Below are 23,537 nucleotides of genomic sequence, written 5' to 3'. Positions count from 1 at the left end.
CCTAAGAATGTGACTGGGTCACTACTTGTACCCAGTCCACTCTTTCTTTTATTTTGCCTTGTGATTCACAGGCATCCTGCTGTGAACCCAAGGCACTCCAGCTGGTTTTATAAGACTCCTTTCCCATCCTGGGAGACACGTATCGACCCTCGCATATGATCCTCCTCACTGCCTCAGTGGTATATGAAGGGCAATGCTGACATTAGTATCTGACTGAATGTGAACAGATGAGAATCCACTTAAAATTTTGCAATACTTTTTAGTGAAATAACTTAATATATCCCTTACCCTTTCACCCTTTTCTCCATCAATACAAAGACTTGGGTAGATTTAAAGGGATCTTCCAATTACAGGCGGAAAAAAAAAATGAGGGCGCTTAAAATAGAAATCTTTGGCATACTTATTTTCTGGTACCCACGTGCTTCCAGCACAGGTCCCTCTAGAAAAACCACGCCAGCTTTGGGAGGTCACAGGATCATTACAGCAGTGATTGTCTGCAGCTGGCAGTTGACTAGAGAGCAGGTCATCAGATGTTGTTCGGATTTCTGAATGGAGGGAGCCTCACTTACGGGGCTGGCTGAGACCTCCAGAGCGGCCTGCGCTGGGTCCACAGGGTGCCTTAAAGGGAACCTGTCACCCCGTTTTTTCAGTACGAGATAAGAATACTGTTAAATAGGGCCTGAGCTGTGCGTTACTATAGTGTATTTTGTGTACCCTGATTCCCCAACTATGCTGCCGAAATAACTTACCAAAGTCGCCGTTTTCGCCTGTCAATCAGGCTGGTCAGGTCAGATGGGCGTGGTGACATCGCTGTTTCTTCCCCCAGATCTTGCATATCTTTCCGTTGGTGGCGTAGTGGTTTGCACATGCCCATCTTCTGAATCCACTGGGCAGGAGAAGAAAAAACGCGCGATCTGCACTATTTCCCTGGTGATCTGTGGGGGCGGCCATCTTCCTGAGGCCGCGCGTGCGCATATGGAGTCCTCTGCTGCCCAGGGCTTCAGGCAAATGGCCGTGGGATGCCGCGCGTGCGCAGATGGAGATCACGGCGGCCATTTTCCTGAAGCCGAGATGCGAACTCTGCTTCAGGAAAATGGCCGCCGCGATCTCCATCTGCACACGTGCGGCATCCCGCGGCCATTTTCCTGAAGCCCCGGGCAGCAGAGGACTCCATATGCGCACGCGCGGCCTCAGGAAGATGGCCGCCCCCACAGATCACCAGGGAAATAGCGCAGATCGCGCGTTTTTTCTTCTCCTGCCCAGTGGATTTAGAAGATGGGCATGTGCAAACCACTACGCCACCAACGGAAAGATATGCAAGATCTGGGGGAAGAAACAGCGATGTCACCACGCCCATCTGACCTGACCAGCCTGATTGACAGGCGAAAACGGTGACTTTGGTAAGTTATTTCGGCAGCATAGGTGGGGAATCAGGGTACACAAAATACACTATAGTAACGCACAGCTCAGGCCCTATTTAACAGTATTCTTATCTCGTACTGAAAAAACGGGGTGACAGGTACTCTTACAAATGCCGAGCGCCCAGGGCTGTGGAATCGGTAAACCAAACCTCAGACTCCTCAATCTCCCTGACCCCCGACTCCCCAGCCCTGGTCACTACTGAGAATGTACATAAAGTGCAGCACAGATTCATCTCCTCTACGACCCCACAGCACTGGTCACTACTGAGAATGTACATAAAGTGCAGCACAGATTCATCTCACCTACGACCCCACAGCACTGGTCACTACTGAGCATGTACATAAAGTGCAGCACAGATTCATCTCATCTACGACCCCACAGCACTGGTCACTACTGAGCATGTACATAAAGTGCAGCACAGATTCATCTCATCTATGACCCCACAGCACTGGTCACTACTGAGCACGTACATAAAGTGCCACACAGATTCATCTCCACTTACAGCCGAGATTCTTAGATCAGGAACAGAACAGACATTTATAGGACATTTCATAACTTTCCCAAATTTTCATGAAAACATTTACAGCACATCCTGTTGGAGTCGGACCATTTTATTCTGACTCCACCAAAATGGACTCCCGACTCCGCAGCCCTGCGATTGCCTCTGCCAGAAATGTTAATTAACCCCACTGAATGGCAATACCTTTTTTCGACTGGCATCTCCAAGCTATACTTTTGCCTTTGGCGGAGCTGGTTGGGGCGGCTTAAAAACACAGAAGTCATTAAATTTTTTGCAAAACTTAGCGTTTCTAAAATATTTTGTGACATTTCAAGGTGTTTTTTTTTTTGCCATAAAACTGTCAAACCCCTTGATGAATCGGGCCCTATGTGTACAGAAGGATCGATTGGACTGTGCTGGAAGCACACGTGCGGTTCTCTTTGATGTTCGGTCCTCTCCAGCTGCCTGACATGTGGCAGCAGTAATGATGCCATAGCTGTGTAAGTGATAGTCCTCCTCTAGACCAGCGTGTGGTCAGCTGCAAGTTCCTAACGTTCACTTTATCACCCTGGGCTCATCTGTAAAACTCAACATTTTTCCTTTCTAGGCTCTAAATCCTGGAACCGTCTCACACATCACACAGCACGCGGCAATGGTCTGTGCTCATTATACGCCCAGGTGCTGGCAGAGCACATGAAAGCGCTGTCACCTGCTTCTTCTGTTTGTCAGCACCTTGTTTGACAGCACTTTGAGGCGGTTTTAATGAAGGCGCCTTCTAAGATCTGATGCCTCATTCCTCAGATACAGACCCTACACTTTATTTTCCCCTTTCATATACATGATAAATGACAAATGTATAATAGTGCTTGAGAAATAGTTGTTTGGTGGAGAATATGTACATGTGTGGCTGTGCTAAAATTACAACATCCACTAACAACCCAGCAGGCAAACATGGGTACGGGAGCGCCACGTGGCATCATGACAGCACTAACCGCAACACTTCATCTTCTAATATACCCCTTCTATTCCAACTACCAAACGACATTGTGATGAACACCCCGGTGGGGTCGAAACATTCTTACTTTGTTGCATATATCACAGCTGCCTTTTATATTGGTTGTCTTCACGAAATAAAGAACATTGTGTTACCAAATACATAGCGTGCGGTGAATCTCTAGCCTTGGTCGTGGGGTCACATACCCCATTCCACCTACACCTCAATATTTTAACTGAGTGTACACCATTCTTCCGTCATGTACTCATGGGGTAGGTGCTATAGTAAATCAGAAGAACTATACTGTATTTCTAACTGAATCTTTTTGGTACTATTAGTAAGAAATCATATAATAAAATTCAATTTTTATTTCACCATTTCTAAAACCCCCAAAAGGGGTACAAATATGTATATAAAAAAAGCACAAATAAAACATTACATAAAAACCTTTTTGTGTATGCTAGGTAGCCCTGATGCTGCGGTCCTGTGCTTTACCCTGCCTAGGGGGGAAAGTTACCACCTAAAAATCCCCGATAACTGATAGTGTCCCCATGTGCAGTAAGAGAACCACTACTACTAGACAATCTACACACCTGCTGCACTAAGGCAACCCAATACCCCAAGGTTAGATTCACAAACAGATCAGGACGATTTACCCGATTTATGACCAGTATGGGTTAATCGCAGTGACAAATCTGAATTAAAAGGAACCTGTCAGCAGGATTATGCACAGTAACCTGCACACAGTGTCAGGCTTGCGCCGTTATACTGATTAAAATGATGCCTGGTGATGAAATCCGTCTTGTGGTTGTTGTTTAATCTTTATTTTCAGCTAGATGGTGGCCCGATTCTAACGCATCGGGTATTCTAGAACAGGGGTCCCCAACTCCAGTCCTCAAGGCCTACCAACATTCATGTTTTCAGGATTTCCTTAGTCTTGCCCAGGTAATAATTTCATCACCTGTGCAATGCAAAGGAAATCATGAAAACATGACCTGTTGGTGGGCCTTGAGGACTGGAGTTGGGGACCCCTGTTCTAGAATATGCATGTAGTTTATTTATGAAGATTTTAGAATAATACAATGAATACACAGAATTTGGCTGGCCGTGCGCGACTAATTAGCGAAGCGTGGTTCAAATCCTGCGCCAATTCGCAGCCGGAGTGCGCCTGTCGCTGATTGTTCGCGGCCGGCCACGTAGTATATAGCAGCCCACATGTGCTGCCTACCTGGCGCTCGAGTCCGACACATCGCTGATCGGGTTGACAGATTACTGATTACTGGGAGGGGCTGGTGAGGACCCAGCGGTTATGGTGCACATTGGCACAAATGACAAAGTTAGAGGTAGGTGGAAGGTCCTTAAAGATGATTTCAGGGAATTAGGCCGCAAGCTGAAAGCAAGGACCTCCAACGTGGTATTTTCCGAAATACTGCCTGTACCACGTGCCACACCAGATAGGCAATGGGAGATTAGGGAGGTTAATAAGTGGCTCAAGAATTGGTGTAGGAAGGAGGGGTTTGGGTTCCTGCAGAACTGGGCCGACTTCTCAGTTGGCTACAGGCTCTACGCTAGGGACGGGCTGCACCTCAATGGGGAAGGTGCAGCTGTGCTGGGGGAGAAAATGGCTGGAAGGTTGGAGGAGTGTTTAAACTAGGAATTGGGGGGGAGGGTATTCATTTTATAGGAGGGGAAGATAGTGCAGATAGAGACCTGGGCACAAATAAGGAAGTTGGGGGTGGCGGTGGCATGGGGGGTGGGGTTAGAACAGTTAATTTAAGAAAGAATAGAGGTGCAAAGAGGAACATCAAGTGCATGTATACTAATGCCAGAAGCCTTGCCAACAAAATGGATGAATTGGAACTAATGTTGTTGGAGCATAATTATGACATGGTGGGGATATCTGAAACGTGGCTGGATGAGAGCCATGACTGGGCTGTTAACTTGCAGGGCTATAGTCTGTTCAGAAATGACCGTACAGATAAGCGAGGGGGTGGGGTGTGTCTATATGTAAAATCGTCCTTAAAACCCATCCTGCGTGATAATATAGGTGAATTTAATGAAAATGTAGAATCCCTATGGGTGGAGATAAGGGGAGGGGGAAAAAATAATAAATTACTGATAGGGGTTTGTTATAAATCTCCAAAAATAATGGAAGCAATGGAGAATATCCTCGTAAAGCAAATAGATGAAGCTGCGACGCAAGGAGAAGTCATTATTACGGGGGACTTCAACTACCCTGAAATAGATTGGGGAACAGAAACCTGCAGTTCCAGCAAGGGTAATCGGTTTTTGACAACTATGAGAGACAATTACCTTTCACAACTGGTTCAGGACCCAACAAGAAGGGGGGCACTGCTAGACCTAATATTAACCAACAGGCTAGACCGCATAGCAAATGTAAGGGTTGGGGGTCACTTGGGAAATAGCGATCACAAAATAATACGTTTTCATGTATCCTTTAAAAAGATGTGTAATAGAGGGGTTACAAGGACACTAAACTTCAGGAGGGCAAATTTCCAACGGATGAGAGAGAATCTTGGTGCAATTACCGTATATACTCGAGTATAAGCCGAGATTTTCAGCCCAAATTTTTGGGCTGAAAGTGCCCCCCTCGGCTTATACTCGAGTCACGGTAGTGGTGGGGTCGGCGGGTGAGGGGGTGAGGGCGCTGAGGTATACTTACCTAGTCCCAGCGATCCTCGCGCTGTCCCTGCCGTCCCACGGTCTTCGGCGCTGCAGTTTCTTCCTCTCTTCAGCGGTCACGTGGGACCGCTCATTACAGAAATGAATAAGCGGCTCCACCTCCCATAGGGGCGGAGCCGCTTATTCATTTCTCTAATCAGCGGTGCCGGTGACCGCTGATAGAGAAAGAAGCTGCGGCACCGAAGACAGGAGGGGACAGCGCGAGGATCGCTGGGACTAGGTGAGTATAGCATATTCACCTGTCCTCGTTCCAGCCGCCGGGCGCCGATCCATCTTCCCGGCCGGCGCCTCCATCTTCCCGGCGTCTCTGCTCTCTGACTGTTCAGGCAGAGGGCGCGATGACGCATATAGTGTGCGCGGCGCCCTCTGCCTGATCAGTCAGAGCAGAGACGCCGGGAAGATGGAGGCGCCGGAACGAGACGCCGGGAGCTGCAATCAAGGGAGGTGAGTATGTGTTTTTTTTTCTTTATTGCGGCAGCGGCGGCACAAATTTATGTGGAACATCTATGGGGCACAGTGAACGGTGCAGAGCACCGTATATGGCACAGCACAGCTATGGGGCACAGTGAACGGTGCAGAGCACCGTATATGGCACAGCACAGCTATGTATGGGGCACAGTGAACGGTGCAGAGCACCGTATATGGCACAGCACAGCTATGGGGCACAGTGAACGGTGCAGAGCACCGTATATGGCACAGCACAGCTATGTATGGGGCACAGTGAACGGTGCAGAGCACCGTATATGGCACAGCACAGCTATGGGGCACAGTGAACGGTGCAGAGCACCGTATATGGCACAGCACAGCTATGTATGGGGCACAGTGAACGGTGCAGAGCACCGTATATGGCACAGCACAGCTATGGGGCACAGTGAACGGTGCAGAGCACCGTATATGGCACAGCACAGCTATGGGGCACAGTGAACGGTGCAGAGCACCGTATATGGCACAGCACAGCTATGGGGCACAGTGAACGGTGCAGAGCACCGTATATGGCACAGCACAGCTATGGGGCACAGTGAACGGTGCAGAGCACCGTATATGGCACAGCACAGCTATGGGGCACAGTGAACGGTGCAGATCACCGTATATGACACAGCACAGCTATGGGGCACAGTGAACGGTGCAGAGCACCGTATATGGCACAGCACAGCTATGGGGCACAGTGAACGGTGCAGAGCACCGTATATGGCACAGCACAGCTATGTATGGGGCACAGTGAACGGTGCAGAGCACCGTATATGGCACAGCTATGGGGCACAGTGAACGGTGCAGAGCACCGTATATGGCACAGCTAGGGGGCACAATGAACGGTGCAGAGCACTATATGGTTCACACCTATGGGGAAATATGAACGGTGCAGAGCACTATATGGCACAGCTATGGGGAAATAATGATCTATTTTTATTTTTGAAATTCACCGGTAAATGCTGCATTTCTACCCTAGGCTTATACTCGAGTCAATAAGTTTTCCCAGTTTTTTGTGGCAAAATTAGGGGGGTCGGCTTATACTCGGGTCGGCTTATACTCGAGTATATACGGTAAATGGGACGATATCCTGAGACACAAAAATACACAAAGAAAATGGGAGACATTTATTCGCATCCTGGATAGGACCTGTGCACAGTATATACCGTATGGGAATAAACATACTAGAAATAGGAGGAAACCAATATGGCTAAATAGAGCTGTAAGGGGCGCAATTAGTGACAAAAAGAAAGCATTTAGAGAATTAAAGGAAGTAGGCAGTGAGGAGGCATTAAATAAATACAAACAATTAAATAAATTCTGTAAAAAGCAAATCAAGGCAGCAAAGATTGAGACAGAGAGACTCCTTGCCAGAGAGAGTAAAAATAATCCCAAAATATTCTTTAACTACATAAATAGTAAGAAACTAAAAAATGATAGTGTTGGCCCCCTTAAAAATAGTCTGGGTGAAATGGTGGATGAGGATGAGGAAAAAGCCAATATGCGAAATGACTTTTTTTCATCAGTATTTACACAAGAAAATCCCATGGCAGACAAAATGACTAGTGATAAAAATTCCCAATTAAATGTCATCTGCTTAACCCAGCAGGAAGTGCGGCGGCGTCTAAAAATCACTAAAATTGACAAATCTCTGGGCCCGGATGGGATACACCCCCGAGTACTGCAGGAATTAAGTACAGTCATTGATAGACCATTATTTTTAATCTTTAAAGACTCCATAATAACAGGGTCTGTACCACAGGACTGGCGTATAGCAAATGTGGTGCCAATATTCAAAAAGGGGACAAAAACTGAACTCGGAATTTATAGGCCAGTAAGCTTAACCTCTACTGTGGGTAAAATCCTGGAGGGAATTCTAAGGGATGCTATACTGGAGTATCTGAAGAGGAATAACCTCATGACCCAGTATCAGCACGGGTTTACTAGGGACCGTTCATGTCAGACTAATTTGATCAGTTTCTATGAAGAGGTAAGTTCCGGATTGGACCAAGGGAACCCAGTGGATGTAGTGTATATGGACTTTTCAAAAGCTTTTGATACGGTGCCACACAAAAGGTTGATACATAAAATGAGAATAATGGGGATAGGGGAAAATATGTGCAAGTGGGTTGAGAGCTGGCTCAGGGATAGGAAACAAAGGGTGGTTATTAATGGAGCACACTCGTACTGGGTAGCGTTTAGCAGTGGGGTTCCACAGGGGTCAGTATTGGGCCCTCTTCTTTTTAACATATTTATTAATGACCTTGTAGGGGGCATTCAGAGTAGAATTTCAATATTTGCAGATGACACTAAACTCTGCAGGGTAATCAATACAGAGGAGGACAATTTTATATTACAGGATGATTTATGTAAACTAGAAGCTTGGGCTGATAAATGGCAAATGAGCTTTAATGGGGATAAACGTAAGGTCATGCACTTGGGTAAAAGTAATAAGATGTATAATTATGTGCCTAATTCTAAAACTCTGGGCAAAACCGTCAATGAAAAAGAACTGGGTGTATGGGTGGATGACAAACTCATATTCAGTGGCCAGTGTCAGGCAGCTGCTACAAAGGCAAATAAAATAATGGGATGCATTAAAAGAGGCATAGATGCTCATGAGGAGAACATAATTTTACCTCTATACAAGTCACTAGTTCGACCACACTTAGAATACTGTGTACAATTCTGGTCTCCGGTGTATAAGAAAGACATAGCTGAACTAGAGCGGGTGCAGAGAAGAGCGACCAAGGTTATTAGAGGACTGGGGGGTCTGCAATACCAAGATGGGTTATTACACTTGGGGCTATTTAGTTTGGAAAAACGAAGACTAAGGGGTGATCTTATTTTAATGTATAAATATATGAGGGGACAGTACAAAGACCTTTCTGATGATCTTTTTAATCATAGACTTGAAACAGGGACAAGGGGGCATCCTCTGCGTTTGGAGGAAAAAACGTTTAAGCATAATAACAGACGCGGATTCTTTACTGTAAGAGCAGTGAGACTATGGAACTCTCTGCCGTATGATGTTGTAATGAGTGATTCGTTACTTAAATTTAAGAGGGGACTGGATACCTTTCTGGAAAAGTATAATGTTACAGGGTATATACACTAGATTCCTTGATAGGGCGTTGATCCAGGGAACTAGTCTGATTGCCGTATGTGGAGTCTGGAAGGAATTTTTTTCCCCAATGTGGAGCTTACTCTTTGCCACATGTTTTTTTTTTTGCCTTCCTCTGGATCAACATGTTAGGGCATGTTAGGTTAGGCTATGGGTTGAACTAGATGGACTTATAGTCTTCCTTCAACCTTAATAACTATGTAACATAGCATATAACACCGCTCAAGTAGTATATAACACAGCCCACGCAGTATATAACACAGCCCACGCAGTATATAGCACAGCCCACACAGTATATAACACAGCTCACGTAGTGTATAACAGTCCACGTAGTATATTGCACAGCCACGTAGTATATTGCACAGCCGACGTACTATATACCACAGCCCACGTAGTATATTACACAGGCCATGTAGTATTACAGCCCACGTAGTATATGGCACAGCCACGTATTATATTGCACAGCCGACGTACTATATAACATTGCCCACGCAGTATATAACACTGCACACGTAGTATATAACACAGCCCACGTAGTATATATCCATGTGGGCACCATGTCCCTGTTAAAAAAAAAAAAAAAAAAAAAAAAGAATTAAAATAAAAAATTGTTATATACTCACCCTCCGGCCCCCGGATCCATCCCAGGACTTTCCCGCTCCTCGCGCGCCGCTCCGGTCCCAAGCGGCAATAACACGTGATGATATAGCGGTCTCGCGAGACCGCTATGCCGTCTCTGGTCATTGTCGCAATGCATTATTGCGACCGGAGCGGGAAAGGCCTGGGCTGGATCCGGGGACCGTCGGAGGGTGAGTATATAATGATTTTTTAAAATTATTTTTAACATTATATGTTTTTACTACTGATGCTGCATAGGCAGCATCAATATTAAAAAGTTGGTCACACAGAGGGTTAATGGCAGTGTTAACGGACTGCCTTACACCGGGTTATGCCGTGGTATAAGGTAGTCCTTTTAACTTTATGTAGGCGTTGACTGGGGGGGAGGAGGGAGGGGCCATTTTGCGGTAGGACTGTGCCGTCACTGATTGGTCGCGGCCAGCTGGCCACGACCAATCAGCGACGCAGGATTTCTGTGACAGACAGACAGAAAGACGGAAGTGATTTTTAGACAATTATATAGTAAATTTAGAGTTAATGATGTGCCCGTGCTTCGGGGCGCCTGTGGGGGTCTTCATGTGGTGCTCTGTTTAAAGGGAACCTGTCACCCCGTTTTTTGAGATTGAGATATAAATACTGTTAAATAGGGCCTGCGCTGTGCGTTACTATAGTGTATGTAGTGTACCCTGATTCCCCATGTATGCCGAGAAATACATTACCAAAGTCGGCGTTTTCGCCTGTCAATCAGGCTGGTCTGGTCAGGTGGGCGTGTTCACAGCGTTCTTTTCTTCCCCAGGTTTCCGTTGGTGGCGTAGTGGTGTGCGCATGTCCAAGGTCCGGATTCCCTGTGCCCACGTGAAGACACAGCGCGCGATCTGCGCTGTCATTCCTTTCATCGGTGCGGGCGGCCATCTTCCTGGGGCCGCGCGTGCGCAGATGTAGTGCTCTGCTGCACGGGGCTTCAGGAAAATGGCCGCGGGATGCCGCGCGTGCGCAGAAGAGATCGCGGTGGCCATTTTCCCAAAGCCGAGTTTGCATCTCGGCTTTGGGAAAATGGCCGCCGCGATCTCTTCTGCGCACGCGCGGCATCCCGCGGCCATTTTCCTGAAGCCCCGTGCAGCAGAGCACTACATCTGCGCACGCGCGGCCCCAGGAAGATGGCCGCCCGCACCGATGAAAGGAATGACAGCGCAGATCGCGCGCTGTGTCTTCACGTGGGCACAGGGAATCCGGACCTTGGACATGCGCACACCACTACGCCACCAACGGAAACCTGGGGAAGAAAAGAACGCTGTGAACACGCCCACCTGACCAGACCAGCCTGATTGACAGGCGAAAACGGCGACTTTGGTAATGTATTTCTCGGCATACATGGGGAATCAGGGTACACTACATACACCATAGTAACGCACAGCACAGGCCCTATTTAACAGTATTTATATCTCAATCTCAAAAAACGGGGTGACAGGTTCCCTTTAACTATTCATCTGTATGGCTTATGACAGGTCTCTGCTCCCTCACTTACCTGCCCCCTAGTTTACATAATGAATATTATATATACATATTGGAGAAAAAAAACCCTTCTGCAGGCGAGCTCCGACCATGGCACCAGCACTGCAGCATAATCACATGTGTAATGTGCATGTAATTATTATGGTTAAGGTTTTCCTACTATACCCCCCCCCCCCCCCCAAAAAAAAAAAAAAAAATCCATTTGAAAATATTGCCCACCGCAACTGCGCAGTACAAGAGCAGTATCAGGGCTATCTAGCGTACACAAAAAGGGTTCTAATGTTATGTTTTGTTTGTGCTCATTTTTTGTATTTTTTGCATACATTTGTTCCCGTTTTTGTTTTTAGAAATGGTGAAATAAAAATTGCGTTTTATATTTAGGTCTTGCCTTGTTGAGACTGTTAACGACCAGGGGAATTTCAGTTTATGTATTTGTTTTTCACTCCCTTTCTTCCCAGAGCCATAACTTTTTGATTTTTCAATGTCAATATGGCCGTGTGAGGTCTTGTTTTTTGCAGGACAAGTTTTACTTTTGAACATCACTGGTCTTCAGATATCGTGTACTGGAAAATGGGGGAAAAAATTCCAAGTGCGGTGAAATTGTAAAAAAGTGCAATTCCACAATTTTTTTTTTCCACCATGTTCACTAAATGCTTAAACCGACCTGCCATAATAATTCTTCAGTTTGTTACGAGTTCATAGACACCAAACATGTCTAGGTTTTTTTTTTATCTAAGTGGTGAAAAAAAAAATTCCAAAATTTGTTTTAAAAAAAAAAAAAAATAATGGAGCCATTTTCCGATACCTGTAGCGTCTCCATTTTTTGTGATTTTGGGTTCGGTGAGGGCTTATTTTTTGCATGCCGAGCTGACGTTTTTATTGATACCATTTTGATGTTGATATGATTTTTTTGATCGCCTGTTATTGCATTTTATTGCAATGTAGCGGCGACCAAAAAACATAATTCTGGCATTTTAAGTTTTTTTTTCTTGACACAGCTTTCAGCGATCAGATTAATTTTTGTTTTATATAGATCGCGCGATTCTGAATGCGGCGATACGAAATATGTGTATATTTTAATTTTTGAACTTTTTATATATTTTTTAATATTTTTATAACAATTTTTTTTTTGTTTTTACTTTTTGCATACTTGAATAGTCTCCATGGGAGACTAGAAGCTACAGTATTTTGATGGCTTCTGCTGCACACAGGCGATGATCAGATAATGTGACAGGGTCACAATGGGTGGGCTTAGTGACGCACTTACGGTAAGCGTGAGTTGAATGCCGCTGTCAGAGATTGATAGCGGCATTTAACTAGTTAACAGCCATGGTCGTGATTCCACCTGCGGCATTGCTGGTAAGTCAGCTGTATAGATCTGTCATGTGCCCGGAAAGGTGCTGGCTCGGCGCCGGAGCCCGCACCAAACAAGGGGAGTCCAAAATCAGAAAGGGTTAAAGCATCATTGTTCACAATATACTATTATTATTACACCTACTACATATTGGGATAGGATCTGGGAGATGGGAATACCCCTCTAATTACATTGAAAATCAGAAAGTGAAGACCAGTGTGGCTGCAGCAACTAAATAGGAAAATGATGAGATCTCTGGAACTGAAGGAATCCTAATTGCGAAACTTTGGGCTCTAAGTACGGTTTCGTTACTATATGGCAACATTTTATATTTTGCGCAAAATCCCTTCTAAAATTTCCATGTAGAGTTTAGTTTGACAAAGTTTGTCTTTCTCTTTTACAATGTTATGTGGGTTTGATGTGCTGCAGATTTTGTTGAAGATGTCACTAAGGCCGTGGTCACACTAGACCGTAATACGGCCGAGTGCAATGTGATAAAAAAAATCGCATTGCACTCGGACCAATGTTAAGCTATGGGACAGCTCCCACCAGCCGACTTTTTGTGCATGCTGCGATTGTCTCGGACCGAGGAAAAGTCTCGGCTCACTCGCACCCATATAAGCCTATGGGTGCGAGTGAGACAGCGCACACCACTCGGATAACATCCGAGTGATGTGCGCTATAAGCGGACCCCAGCAATGGAGGAGATGGAGAAATTCATTTCTCCGCCTCCTCCCTGTGCGAGAGAATCGGAGCACAGACGCATGACACTCGGCTCCTGCTCTGCTGCGAGCAGGAGCCGAGTGTCATTAGCATATCGCATCCGATGCAATACGCCAGTGTGACCCCGGCCTAAAATGTAGCCTTTGCATTGTGTTCCCCACTTGTGTGGCTGAGACTGCACATTTGACCTGTGTGGCCTGACCCCAATATCTGCATGCAGCCCAGCATAGTAATGCAGGAAAGCCCCCTCCAGAAGATTTGTGTGCGCCGCGTTTGACAAACTGGACAGGAAATAAAATAGATTTTGAGTTTCTATTATTGAGAAACGTGATTAAGATTTTCTTGCGAAGGGGAAAAACAGAAGTTGGTTTCTGCTGTGTGCTGACACGTCTGAACTTCTGGCACAGTTTTTTTTTTCATGATGAGCAAGAGACTTTTTGTTCATGTTCTGGGATCCTCGCTCCCTGTGTTATTCGGGCAGTTAGTCACTGAAGCCTATGTGCACACACACATTTTTGAGAGGTTTAAAAAAAAAAAAAAAGTTACCGTAAGTGGAAACTACAGTACTTAAAAAAAAAAAAAAATGCTCCTTTTTTAGGGAAATTTTTTCCTTATACAGTTTTGAGAGTTGTGTTTTTTTTTCTTTTTGCTGAAGAGGATTTTTTGAGTTGACAGCGTCCAGCTTGGAGCAGATTCTACCATATGTGTTTTCATCACTTATTTCTGAAGAAAAAATATTGTGATAAGTCTGCACATCGCCTTATTTACAGGGATGTGCGACTGCAGACTTGGGAATCCTTATGTTGCGCACACTATGCTGTGAGGATTTTCTGGTGCATGCGATTTAAACACTTGCAGACACATGCCAACTAGATGTGAGGGCAGACACGTCTAGTCGGATTGTGGTTGGCTGCAGTCACATGACCTCCTGCCATCGGAGAATCCTAACAGCGTGCAGTGCGTGCGATGTGAGGATTCACAAGACTTGTAGTTTAAGTCCCGACACCCCCTTTAACAACCTGTTGTCCTACCATGATTCCCTCTATGTCTCTGACCACTAGGTGTCTCCCTTCTGTTGAATTTTCTTTCTACCTCCTGTTGTGTAATCTCTATAGATGCTGAGACGCGTTTCAGGACATTTTTCTCGGATCCCCTGTCTGTCACACTGCATACAGGCATAACATAGAGGCAGATGTTCAGGGCAATCAAGACATTGGCCAATGCCAGACGCTATGCATGCTGGGAAGTGAGAAGGAAGTTTCAGCACCTATAGTGCTGACCGAATGCTCAAGAGGAAACGCCTACTCCAAAATAATTAGTAGCAGGTTACAGAGCAGGAGTATCGAGACAGTTCCTGGACATATTAGCCTGGTAGAACTTGTGGGGGTGAATGAAGCAAGGCCATTGTGTATGAAAGGTCTGGCACAATTGAAACCGCCTTTTCTTCCAGTGGTCTACCTATGACAAGTGCACAATGTCCGCCTATACTATTCATTAGTATATGGTCTAGTCTTGGATGGAACATGGCGTCCTCTATCATGGAGCCTGACAGAGCGGACCTGTCCCCTTACTGAGCTGCCCAAAACGCGTTGTTCTCGAATAACAGAAGTTCAGAATTGATCGTGTCCTCTGATGGGGATAGCCATATAATTTAGCAGAGTGCTAACATTATTATTTTCTCTATACTCGTGAACGTTCTTGTTAATAACCAGAGTCCTAACCTTTCCTCTTGTCTCCTGTGTTTTCAGCTTTCTCATCCCAACACGGAAGATGATGGAAGATAAAGGACCCCGTGTCGCCGACTACTTTGTTGTTGCAGGATTAACGGACTCGTCAAAACCGCTCGAGGAGGAAATCCACTTTAATGATGCCTGCCATAAGATAGCGAAACCAAAGGAACCCATCACCGATATTACCGTGATTATTAAATCCCTTGGGGAAGAGGTGCCCCAGGGATATGTATGTATGGACACTACGCCGACGGGCCTGTTGGCTGACCTCAACAATGGGAGCATCCGCGGACCCCAGATATATCTGTGTTATAGGAGAGGAAGGGACAAGCCGCCTCTTACAGATCTGGGGTGAGTCTGTCCCTCTGAACAGTGACTGTGGTGGGCAGCCTCTCTGCTTACAATGGATCCGCAGTGTGTATTATCTGGGAACATTGATTATTTCTCCGGCTTTTCATAAAGTATTGGGGGTAATCCTCTGTTTTACGATGTATGAATACTATAACCCGACCAATATCAGAGCCAGAGGAGAGAAAAACCTCTGTGATCTGTGCGGTGGAGCGCTTTATCTGTGTTACGTCTCCTGCTGCAGTCTTTTTTACATTTTTTTTCATATTTCTTTTATTTATGTGTTCATAACACACAATAACAGTATCCTATCCCAATATGTAGTAGGTGTAATAATATTAGCAAATGCCTCCAAATAAAAATGTAGTATAGTTCTTCTGATTCACTATGTTGCTTTCCCCATGTGCAGCAGGGCATTGCAGTAGCTTAGGTTTCTATGGTTATCACCACCAGCAGCTGTCACTATATTAGCTGTTGTAACCATGGATACCTAAGCTGCTGCAATGCCCTGCACAAGGGGAAAACGACATAGTGAATCAGAAGAACTATACTACATTTCTTATTGGAGGTATTTGCTAATATTATTATTGCACCCACTACATATTTGTATAGGATTTTGTAGATGAGAAGACCCTTTTAAAGGGACTTTGTCAGCTCAGAATGACTGTTCAAACTGAGTCCCACCGCTCGATGCTTAAGGTGCGGCCGATCATTTGTATACACCTTCCCACCTGCTTGTTGTCCCTCTATCTCCATCCTCCTGCCTTATTTCATTGACCGCTCTGGCTTTCTAGAGCGAGACAAGGGCAGAGATTGAGGCAAACAAGCAGGTGGGAAGATGTAGTTAAACGTCTGGCCGCGCCATGCTGCACTTAGCGCCTGTGCTTGGTTTGAACAGTCATTCTGTGCGGACATCCCCTTTAAGGTGAAAGAAAGACTGGGAAAACAATGCTAGAATTGTAACATCAGAGCTGCAAAAAAACAAGTAGAGCGAAATGTAACTTTTTTTTCTACAAAACTTTGTATTGAGTGCGCCCATTAGCTATGATCGTACCTGTTTAACCCATTGTATGTCGTTGTCAAGCATGAAGTTGACATTTAGATGGCCTCCAGCATGGCTGTCAGCAGCATTCCTGAAGCCTTTGGCTGAAGGCCTCCCTACTTGCCATGGTCCGCGGTACAATAAACTGCGGTGCCGTGGTGTTAATAGTTGGCAGAAACGGAGCGGTTCTTCTGACTGTAATGTTTGGTATAGGGGCTCCAATGCACCGTGTTCATCACCGTCAGACACGTACAATTGGCACATCCCCCACTTTATATTGACAGATGATGGTTGTGGCATAACCTGCTGCGTAGGCGTACGCCAGAAGAGTCAACATACACCATGTCATGTTCTGATACTATATATTGACTCATGCAATGGCAACTTTAACCCTTTCCCAACATAAGATGTTCATTTCCGTCATGTCAGATCCCCTTCCTTGAAGTAGGCTCAGATACTGAGCCAGCTTGATCGCAAGCAGATGATGACGGTGTTACTCAGCCATCATCTGCCTCTAGTGGAGCCGGGCTCTGCCCGCCGCCGTCATTCACAGTGCGTAGCCCAGGGGGCGCACCGTTCTAAGTGTCTTCTTTCCATCCAGGATCACCATTCGACCGGTCTTGTGTTGCAGATGGGTTGCCATGATAGTCTGGGTCTGCAGAAGACCCACAGGCCTGTCATGACTGTGCTTCAATGAAACGAAGTAGAAACCTCAGCATCACAAAAAAAGAAAATGGGACTGTAGGTCTTGCTGCAGTGTTATTTATTTTGATCCGGCAAGACGGATCTGGTCCAACGTTTTGACCAAGAACGGTCTCTGTCAAGGACGTCTGTGCAGCAAGAGCCGGGAACCAGGGAATGTGGCCGGTGTTACCCTGCAGTAAGACCTGCCGTACCTTGGTCTTTTTTGTGGTGCTCGGGGTTCTACTTCGATTAGTCTGGACCCTGAGCCCCGTCTTCGAGCACACTATTTAAAATGACAGCGCTGGTCTTCCTCTTTCATCTAATTTGCGCTTCAGTGACAACCAGCCTGTACCTGGCGATCATAGGAGATGGCAACATTGTGACACTGCAGTATACAGTATCAGCGATCACACGATGGCAGGCTCAAGTCCCCCAGGGGGACTTAAAAATACAGCAAAAAGGGAAAAAAAAAAAAAATAGAAGTTTGAATTACCACCACTTTCCCCATTTAAAATCCATACAAAGAAAATGCTCATGAGGTGTCACTGCTGCCATAAACGTCTTATCTGTCCGATCGGTGTAGGTAATCTAATGCCTGGTAAGATATTATAGAACTCATTACACACAATAGCAAAAAAGTGGCATGGAAAAGAGATGCCTCATGCCACCTGAGGGAGACGGTGCCATCTGGGTAACCGTGTGGAAGTGATGTCTGCCAGCAGTACTGAAGGCTTGATGCCAGCTATGTGAAGATTCCCGCTCTGCATAAATTGCCATTTTGGTCAGATTCCTTCTCCCGGGAGTCGGCAGCTCCTTCCGTCCGTCCGCAGTAAACCTGCGCTTTCTTTTTCAGGGTTTTGTATGAGTGGAAAGAGAGGCTGAAGCCGGGCTGTCACATCATCCAGACCACAGCGCACGGCCGTCCTGCCAATATCAGCAGCAGTACGTCCTCGCAGAAAGCTTACATCACCTATCGAAGAGCCTCCGAAAACATGACCCAGAACACCCTGGCCGTCACGGACATTTGTATAATCATCCCCAGCAAAGGCGAAACTCCGCCACACACCTTCTGTAAGGTGGAGAAGAACCTTAATAGCAGCATGGTAAGAAGGAGCGGTTCGTGCTGGGCCCCTCACTTTTACCAATCTTAGGCCCTGCTTACACTTTCTTTCAAGGGTTTTTTATTTTTTTTTTGTTCTATGTAATCGATTAAGGCACGTTGACATATTTTTATAGACATATAGAGTTGCTGCAAATTTTACCCAATCACATGAAAACATGTGGACAGGTTTTTGTTATGTAATCGGAGAGCAGCATGATGTAGGGGCAGAGACCCTGATTCCAGTGATTTATCACTTACTGGGCCGCTTGCGGCAGTTCTGCTAAATCAGTTTATCTGCTGCTGATCTACCAGTTCTCTGACTGCTGAGCTCTGTATAACCTCACCCACATTACTGATTGGCAGCTTTTTATTCACACTGTGCATAGGCAGGAAGCTTTCAATCAGTGGTTGATGCATGGTTATACAGAGTAGAAAGAGTACATGGCAGGAAACAGCTAGTCCTCTAGTGACAATTTCCTGCTGATAAAACACAAATTGTATTGACACTACAATTGCCAGTCCCATAAGTGACATATTGCTGGAATCAGGGTCTCAGCCCCTACCTCATGCTGCTCTCAGGTTACATAACAAAAATCTGTTGACAGATTACCTTTAATTGGAAAGCATGAAATGCTGGGTGAAAATGAGCAGCAAATAGTCAATTTCCACAGCGATATTTTACAGAAAATATTTTTGACTTACAATTCCAGATATAAAATCCACAGTGTTTCCACCACATAAAGGGGTTGTTGCATTACACAAGCCCTGCCCCAACAGGGTATAAGGACCTGATTGAGGGGGTCCCAAGCAGGGGCGTTACCCACCCATGAACGCCATACACCCTAAAGAGCAAATGAGCGGGCTGAGCATTAGATAGAGCGCTGCTAACTGGCGTCCATGTTCTAATACAGTCCATTAGCTGGCATGTTATGCTACTGTTCCCTGCTGTCAGCCACTGCAGTGTATTGATGTGTTTATCTCCAGTTTTCCCCAGTAATTGCTGGCATATATAAAGTGGATAACAACGACATGCCTGCAGCGATTCCATTTCTATGCTATAGAGGACATTTTCATACGGTAGATTGGATCTGTATAATAATGGCCGAGCCTCACGTATTTCTGAGTGTTTCTATATAAGATGATTCAGTGTCTCCTTCTCCCTTGCAGTGGGGATCAGCCGTGTACCTCTGTTACAAAAAGTCAGTTGTGAAAGCCAACGCCGTGTCTTATAAAGCTGGTAAGTAACCGTCCGGCTGTAGACTGCTCCTAGAACTGTTGTCACTGTGAATTAAAGGAGCACTGCGCGTCTTAAATACTATAATACAGTGCGGCGAGGTGTACGCAGCTGATATAGGGCCACAGTCTGGATGCCCAGGCATCTCTCCATTATAGGGACCTGTTATAAAAACAGATACGGCCCGGTACACATTTGTTCTTTGTGCCGACACCCCTGTATATGAATGTGCAGTCAGCAGGGCATTAGGAAGCCGTGAAATAAATGCTTTACATTTCCCTACACGCAAAATCTAGGCCAAAAAAAAAGCTGCCGACACACATTTTTGGCTAAAGCCACGCAGTCTGCGTTTTTATAGTTCACGCTTTGCAATTTAATGGGGTAGCTTTATCAGGATGTATCGCTGCATAGACAGAGTATTGTATTGCATTCAACAAGATGATGTAGGGGAAATGGTGAGTTTGGCACAACCCTTTAGGTGTAGTCATTGTTCTTTCTCACCACTCGCCTATATTAACATGCCCCAAATGAACGCCCACCTACTGCTGTGGCCAAGCTATGGAAGTAGCGTGAGATCGGTGTGATTGATCATTTATCAGTGTGAACATTTATGTGGCGTGTGCTAAATCTGTAAGTATTCTGCGCCAAAAAATGTGATGTCCAGAAGTGTCAGGATGGTCTCCAGTGACAGATCTTCTATCCCTGAAGCTCTGTTCCATAGTGTCTTCTGCGGGATGATCATGGATTGCTGCACACAACACCCAAGTGTCTGCCCTAAGTGCCACAGGCTGTCAGCAGTATTGTTCTTACTGTGTGGTACGACTATATGGGGCGAAAAAGTGCAGTACAATCCAGCTGTCTGGGAATGATCAGGTTAAAATTCAGATCTGTGATTTCATAACTTTCTCAACATGAACCCCCTCATCTTGGTTTTGTCCCTTTGCCAACAGCATATTTGGCTGCTGACAATCATAAATGAATGTTGGACGCTGCATGCACCAATTACTCGGAGACGTCTTACTATCCTGAGATAATTCCCTCTCGTTACTGTAAATGAGGGTAATCATCCGCAGGACGCTGCGGGTTCTCCACTTATCACCCCGGACGGCTCCTGACATACCAGGCTGTAATTTCACTTTACCTCCATTATAACCTTGATTTATATAGGATTTATTGTGATTTCCTCTTAGACAGTATATTGAATTACTCATATCTTGAACTGCAGTCAGACGTTTTTAAGTTTTATACATTTGTGTTAAAGGGAATTTCCAGTTTCAGAAATCCCTTTTCCCCAGCTGCAGATTGTTTTTTTTTTTTTTTTCCAAGACAATGCTTTACTTAGGGCCGAGTTACCACCGCTGCTGCCAGTGTGTGGTATTGACTGCATCACTGAGTCTGCACCACTGCTGCCAATGTCTGGTATTGACTTCATCGCTGAGTCTGCACCGCTGCTGCCAATGTCTGGTATTGACTTCATTGCTGAGTCTGCACCGCTGCTGCCAGTGTCTGTATTGACTGCATCGCTGAGTCTGCACCGCTGCTGCCAGTGTCTGTATTGACTGCATCGCTGAGTCTGCACCACTGCTGCCAATGTCTAGTATTGAGTGCATCGCTGAGTCTGCACCGCTGCTGCCAATGTCTGGTATTGACTGCAGCGCTGAGTCTGCACCGCTGCTGCCAGTGTCTGTATTGATTGCTTCGCTGAGTCTGCGCCTCTGCTGCCAGTGCCTGGTATTGACTGTATCGCTGAGTCTGCACCGCTGCTGCCAGTGTCTGTATTGATTGCATCGCTGAGTCTGTACCGCTGCTGCCAGTGTCTGTATTGACTTCATCGCTGAGTCTGCACCGCTGCTGCCAGTGTCTGTATTGACTGCATCGCTGATTCTGCACCGCTGCTGCCAGTGTCTGTATTGACTTCATCGCTGAGTCTGTACCGCTGCTGCCAGTGTCTGTATTGACTGTATCGCTGAGTCTGCACCGCTGCTGCCAGTGTCTGTATTGATTGCATCGCTGAGTCTGTACCGCTGCTGCCAGTGTCTGTATTGACTTCATCGCTGAGTCTGCACCGCTGCTGCCAGTGTCTGTATTGACTGCATCGCTGAGTCTGCACCGCTGCTGCCAGTGTCTGTATTGACTTCATCGCTGAGTCTGCACCGCTGCTGCCAGTGTCTGTATTGACTGCATCGCTGAGTCTGCACCGCTGCTGCCAGTGTCTGTATTGATTGCATCGCTGAGTCTGCACCGCTGCTGCCAGTGTCTGTATTGACTGCATCGCTGAGTCTGCACCGCTGCTGCCAGTGTCTGTATTGACTGCATCGCTGAGTCTGCACCGCTGCTGCCAGTGTCTGTATTGATTGCATCGCTGAGTCTGCACCGCTGCTGCCAGTGTCTGTATTGACTGCATCGCTGAGTCTGCACCGCTGCTGCCAGTGTCTGTATTGACTGCATCGCTGAGTCTGCACCGCTGCTGCCAGTGTCTGTATTGATTGCATCGCTGAGTCTGCACCGCTGCTGCCAGTGTCTGTATTGACTGCAGCTCTGAGTCCGCACCGCTGCTGCCAATGTCTGGTATTGACTGCATCGCTGAGTCTGCACCGCTGCCGGACGTGACGTCACCGCTCTGCTTTACGGCCGGCGCTTACACAGTGCAGGGAAGCTGACGCTGGGGGACGTGACAGGAATGTGAGTATTTACTGTTTTTTTTTTTTTTACTTTTACGCTGGTAACCAGCGTAAACATTGGGTTACTAAGCGTGGCCCTGCTCTTAGTAACCCGATGTTTACCCTGGTTACCCGGGGACCGCGGCATCGTTGGTCGCTGGAGAGCTGTCTGTGCAACAGCTCTCCAGCAACCACACAAGGACTTACCAACGATCACGGCCAGGTCGTATCGCTGGTCGTGATCGTTGGTAAATCGTTTAGTGTAACGGTACCTTTACAGTAAGCAAACTAACAATGACAGACTGGTACAGCGGGGAGAGGACAGGATGTTGGGGAAGGAGACAATAGGTTGAGGGTTGCCATCAGCAGATCGTCCCTTTCCCACCACAATGGTCTATGTACATGCTGGTTGTTGTGAGCGTGGTAACGCCGAGATTCTGCATCGATAATCTGAGTGTTTTCCTTTGTGCAGGGTTAATCTGCAGATATCCAGAAGAGGATTATGAGTCGTTTCCTTTGCCGGAGTCGGTGCCCCTCTTCTGCTTGCCCATGGGGGCGACCATTGAATGCTGGCCGTCCAACAGTAACTATCCGCTGCCAGTTTTTTCTACCTTTGTTCTGACTGGCGCATCTGCAGCAAAGGTACAAGACATTGGGACTTCACGAGTAACGGCACTTACCTGTATATTGTGCTGACTCGCAGCATATCCTTTCTCATTCCTTAATGCCTTTATAGTGGGCTCTGGGATATAGCTGGAGCTTTTGCTGTGCCCTTTGCTTTTGTATATAGGTGTATCCGGGCGTTATTGTCTCCATGTAGTAAAATAAAGTCAACTGTCAGCATCTTTTACATATGTAAGCAGTGCTATGTCTGTTGTGGGATTTGTCCTCCCGTAAAAATACCTTTTTTTTTTTTTGTCTTCAAAAGATCCGATGTACCAGTTATGAGAAATCCAGCATAGAAGCCGTATGCAAATAAGGTGGGAGGTGCACTGGAGGCGTGTCAGAGCTGTGACTTATTTCCAACTATAGGGAGACGCCCACAATGCACTTCCTGTCTGATTTGCATACGCATTGATTCTGGATTTCTCACAAATGGCGACTCTGTTCTTTTCAAAAATGTTATAATTTTTATTGGGGGGTGAGCACTTCAATAGCCTTCCCACTGCTTCCATATGTAAAGCGCTGTGAACCAATTCTGCACTGATATGTGGTATACCAGGTTTTTTTCTACCTGTATAACATGGCTGTAATACGAGTCCTTGTGGGGTCCGGGGATTGCCTCTGTAGCACGGACTCTGTATTTGGCCATATTACAGC

At 46.1% G+C, this 23,537-nt stretch overlaps 1 protein-coding gene across 7 annotated transcripts in view; it reads left to right on the top strand.

Annotated features, from left to right (window-relative positions):
* The window catches only part of DENND4A (DENN domain containing 4A), a 208,592-nt gene that overhangs the window by 93,645 nt on the left and 91,410 nt on the right, over positions 1-23,537 (top strand). For all 7 annotated transcript variants that reach the window (XM_069766368.1, XM_069766373.1, XM_069766372.1 and 4 more), the window contains exons 2-5: positions 15,166-15,498; positions 18,075-18,324; positions 19,491-19,560; positions 22,690-22,859. In XM_069766368.1, coding sequence (XP_069622469.1) covers positions 15,188-15,498; positions 18,075-18,324; positions 19,491-19,560; positions 22,690-22,859 — 801 coding nt within the window. In that variant the 5' untranslated portion in view covers positions 15,166-15,187. The remainder of the gene's footprint in view (positions 1-15,165; positions 15,499-18,074; positions 18,325-19,490; positions 19,561-22,689; positions 22,860-23,537) is intronic.

This window comes from Ranitomeya imitator, chromosome 4, assembly GCF_032444005.1.
Source record: "Ranitomeya imitator isolate aRanImi1 chromosome 4, aRanImi1.pri, whole genome shotgun sequence".
NCBI classification, from domain to species: Eukaryota; Metazoa; Chordata; class Amphibia; order Anura; family Dendrobatidae; genus Ranitomeya; species Ranitomeya imitator.
The sequence above is the reverse complement of the archived record's forward strand: the minus strand, read 5'-3'. Positions and strand labels throughout refer to the sequence as shown.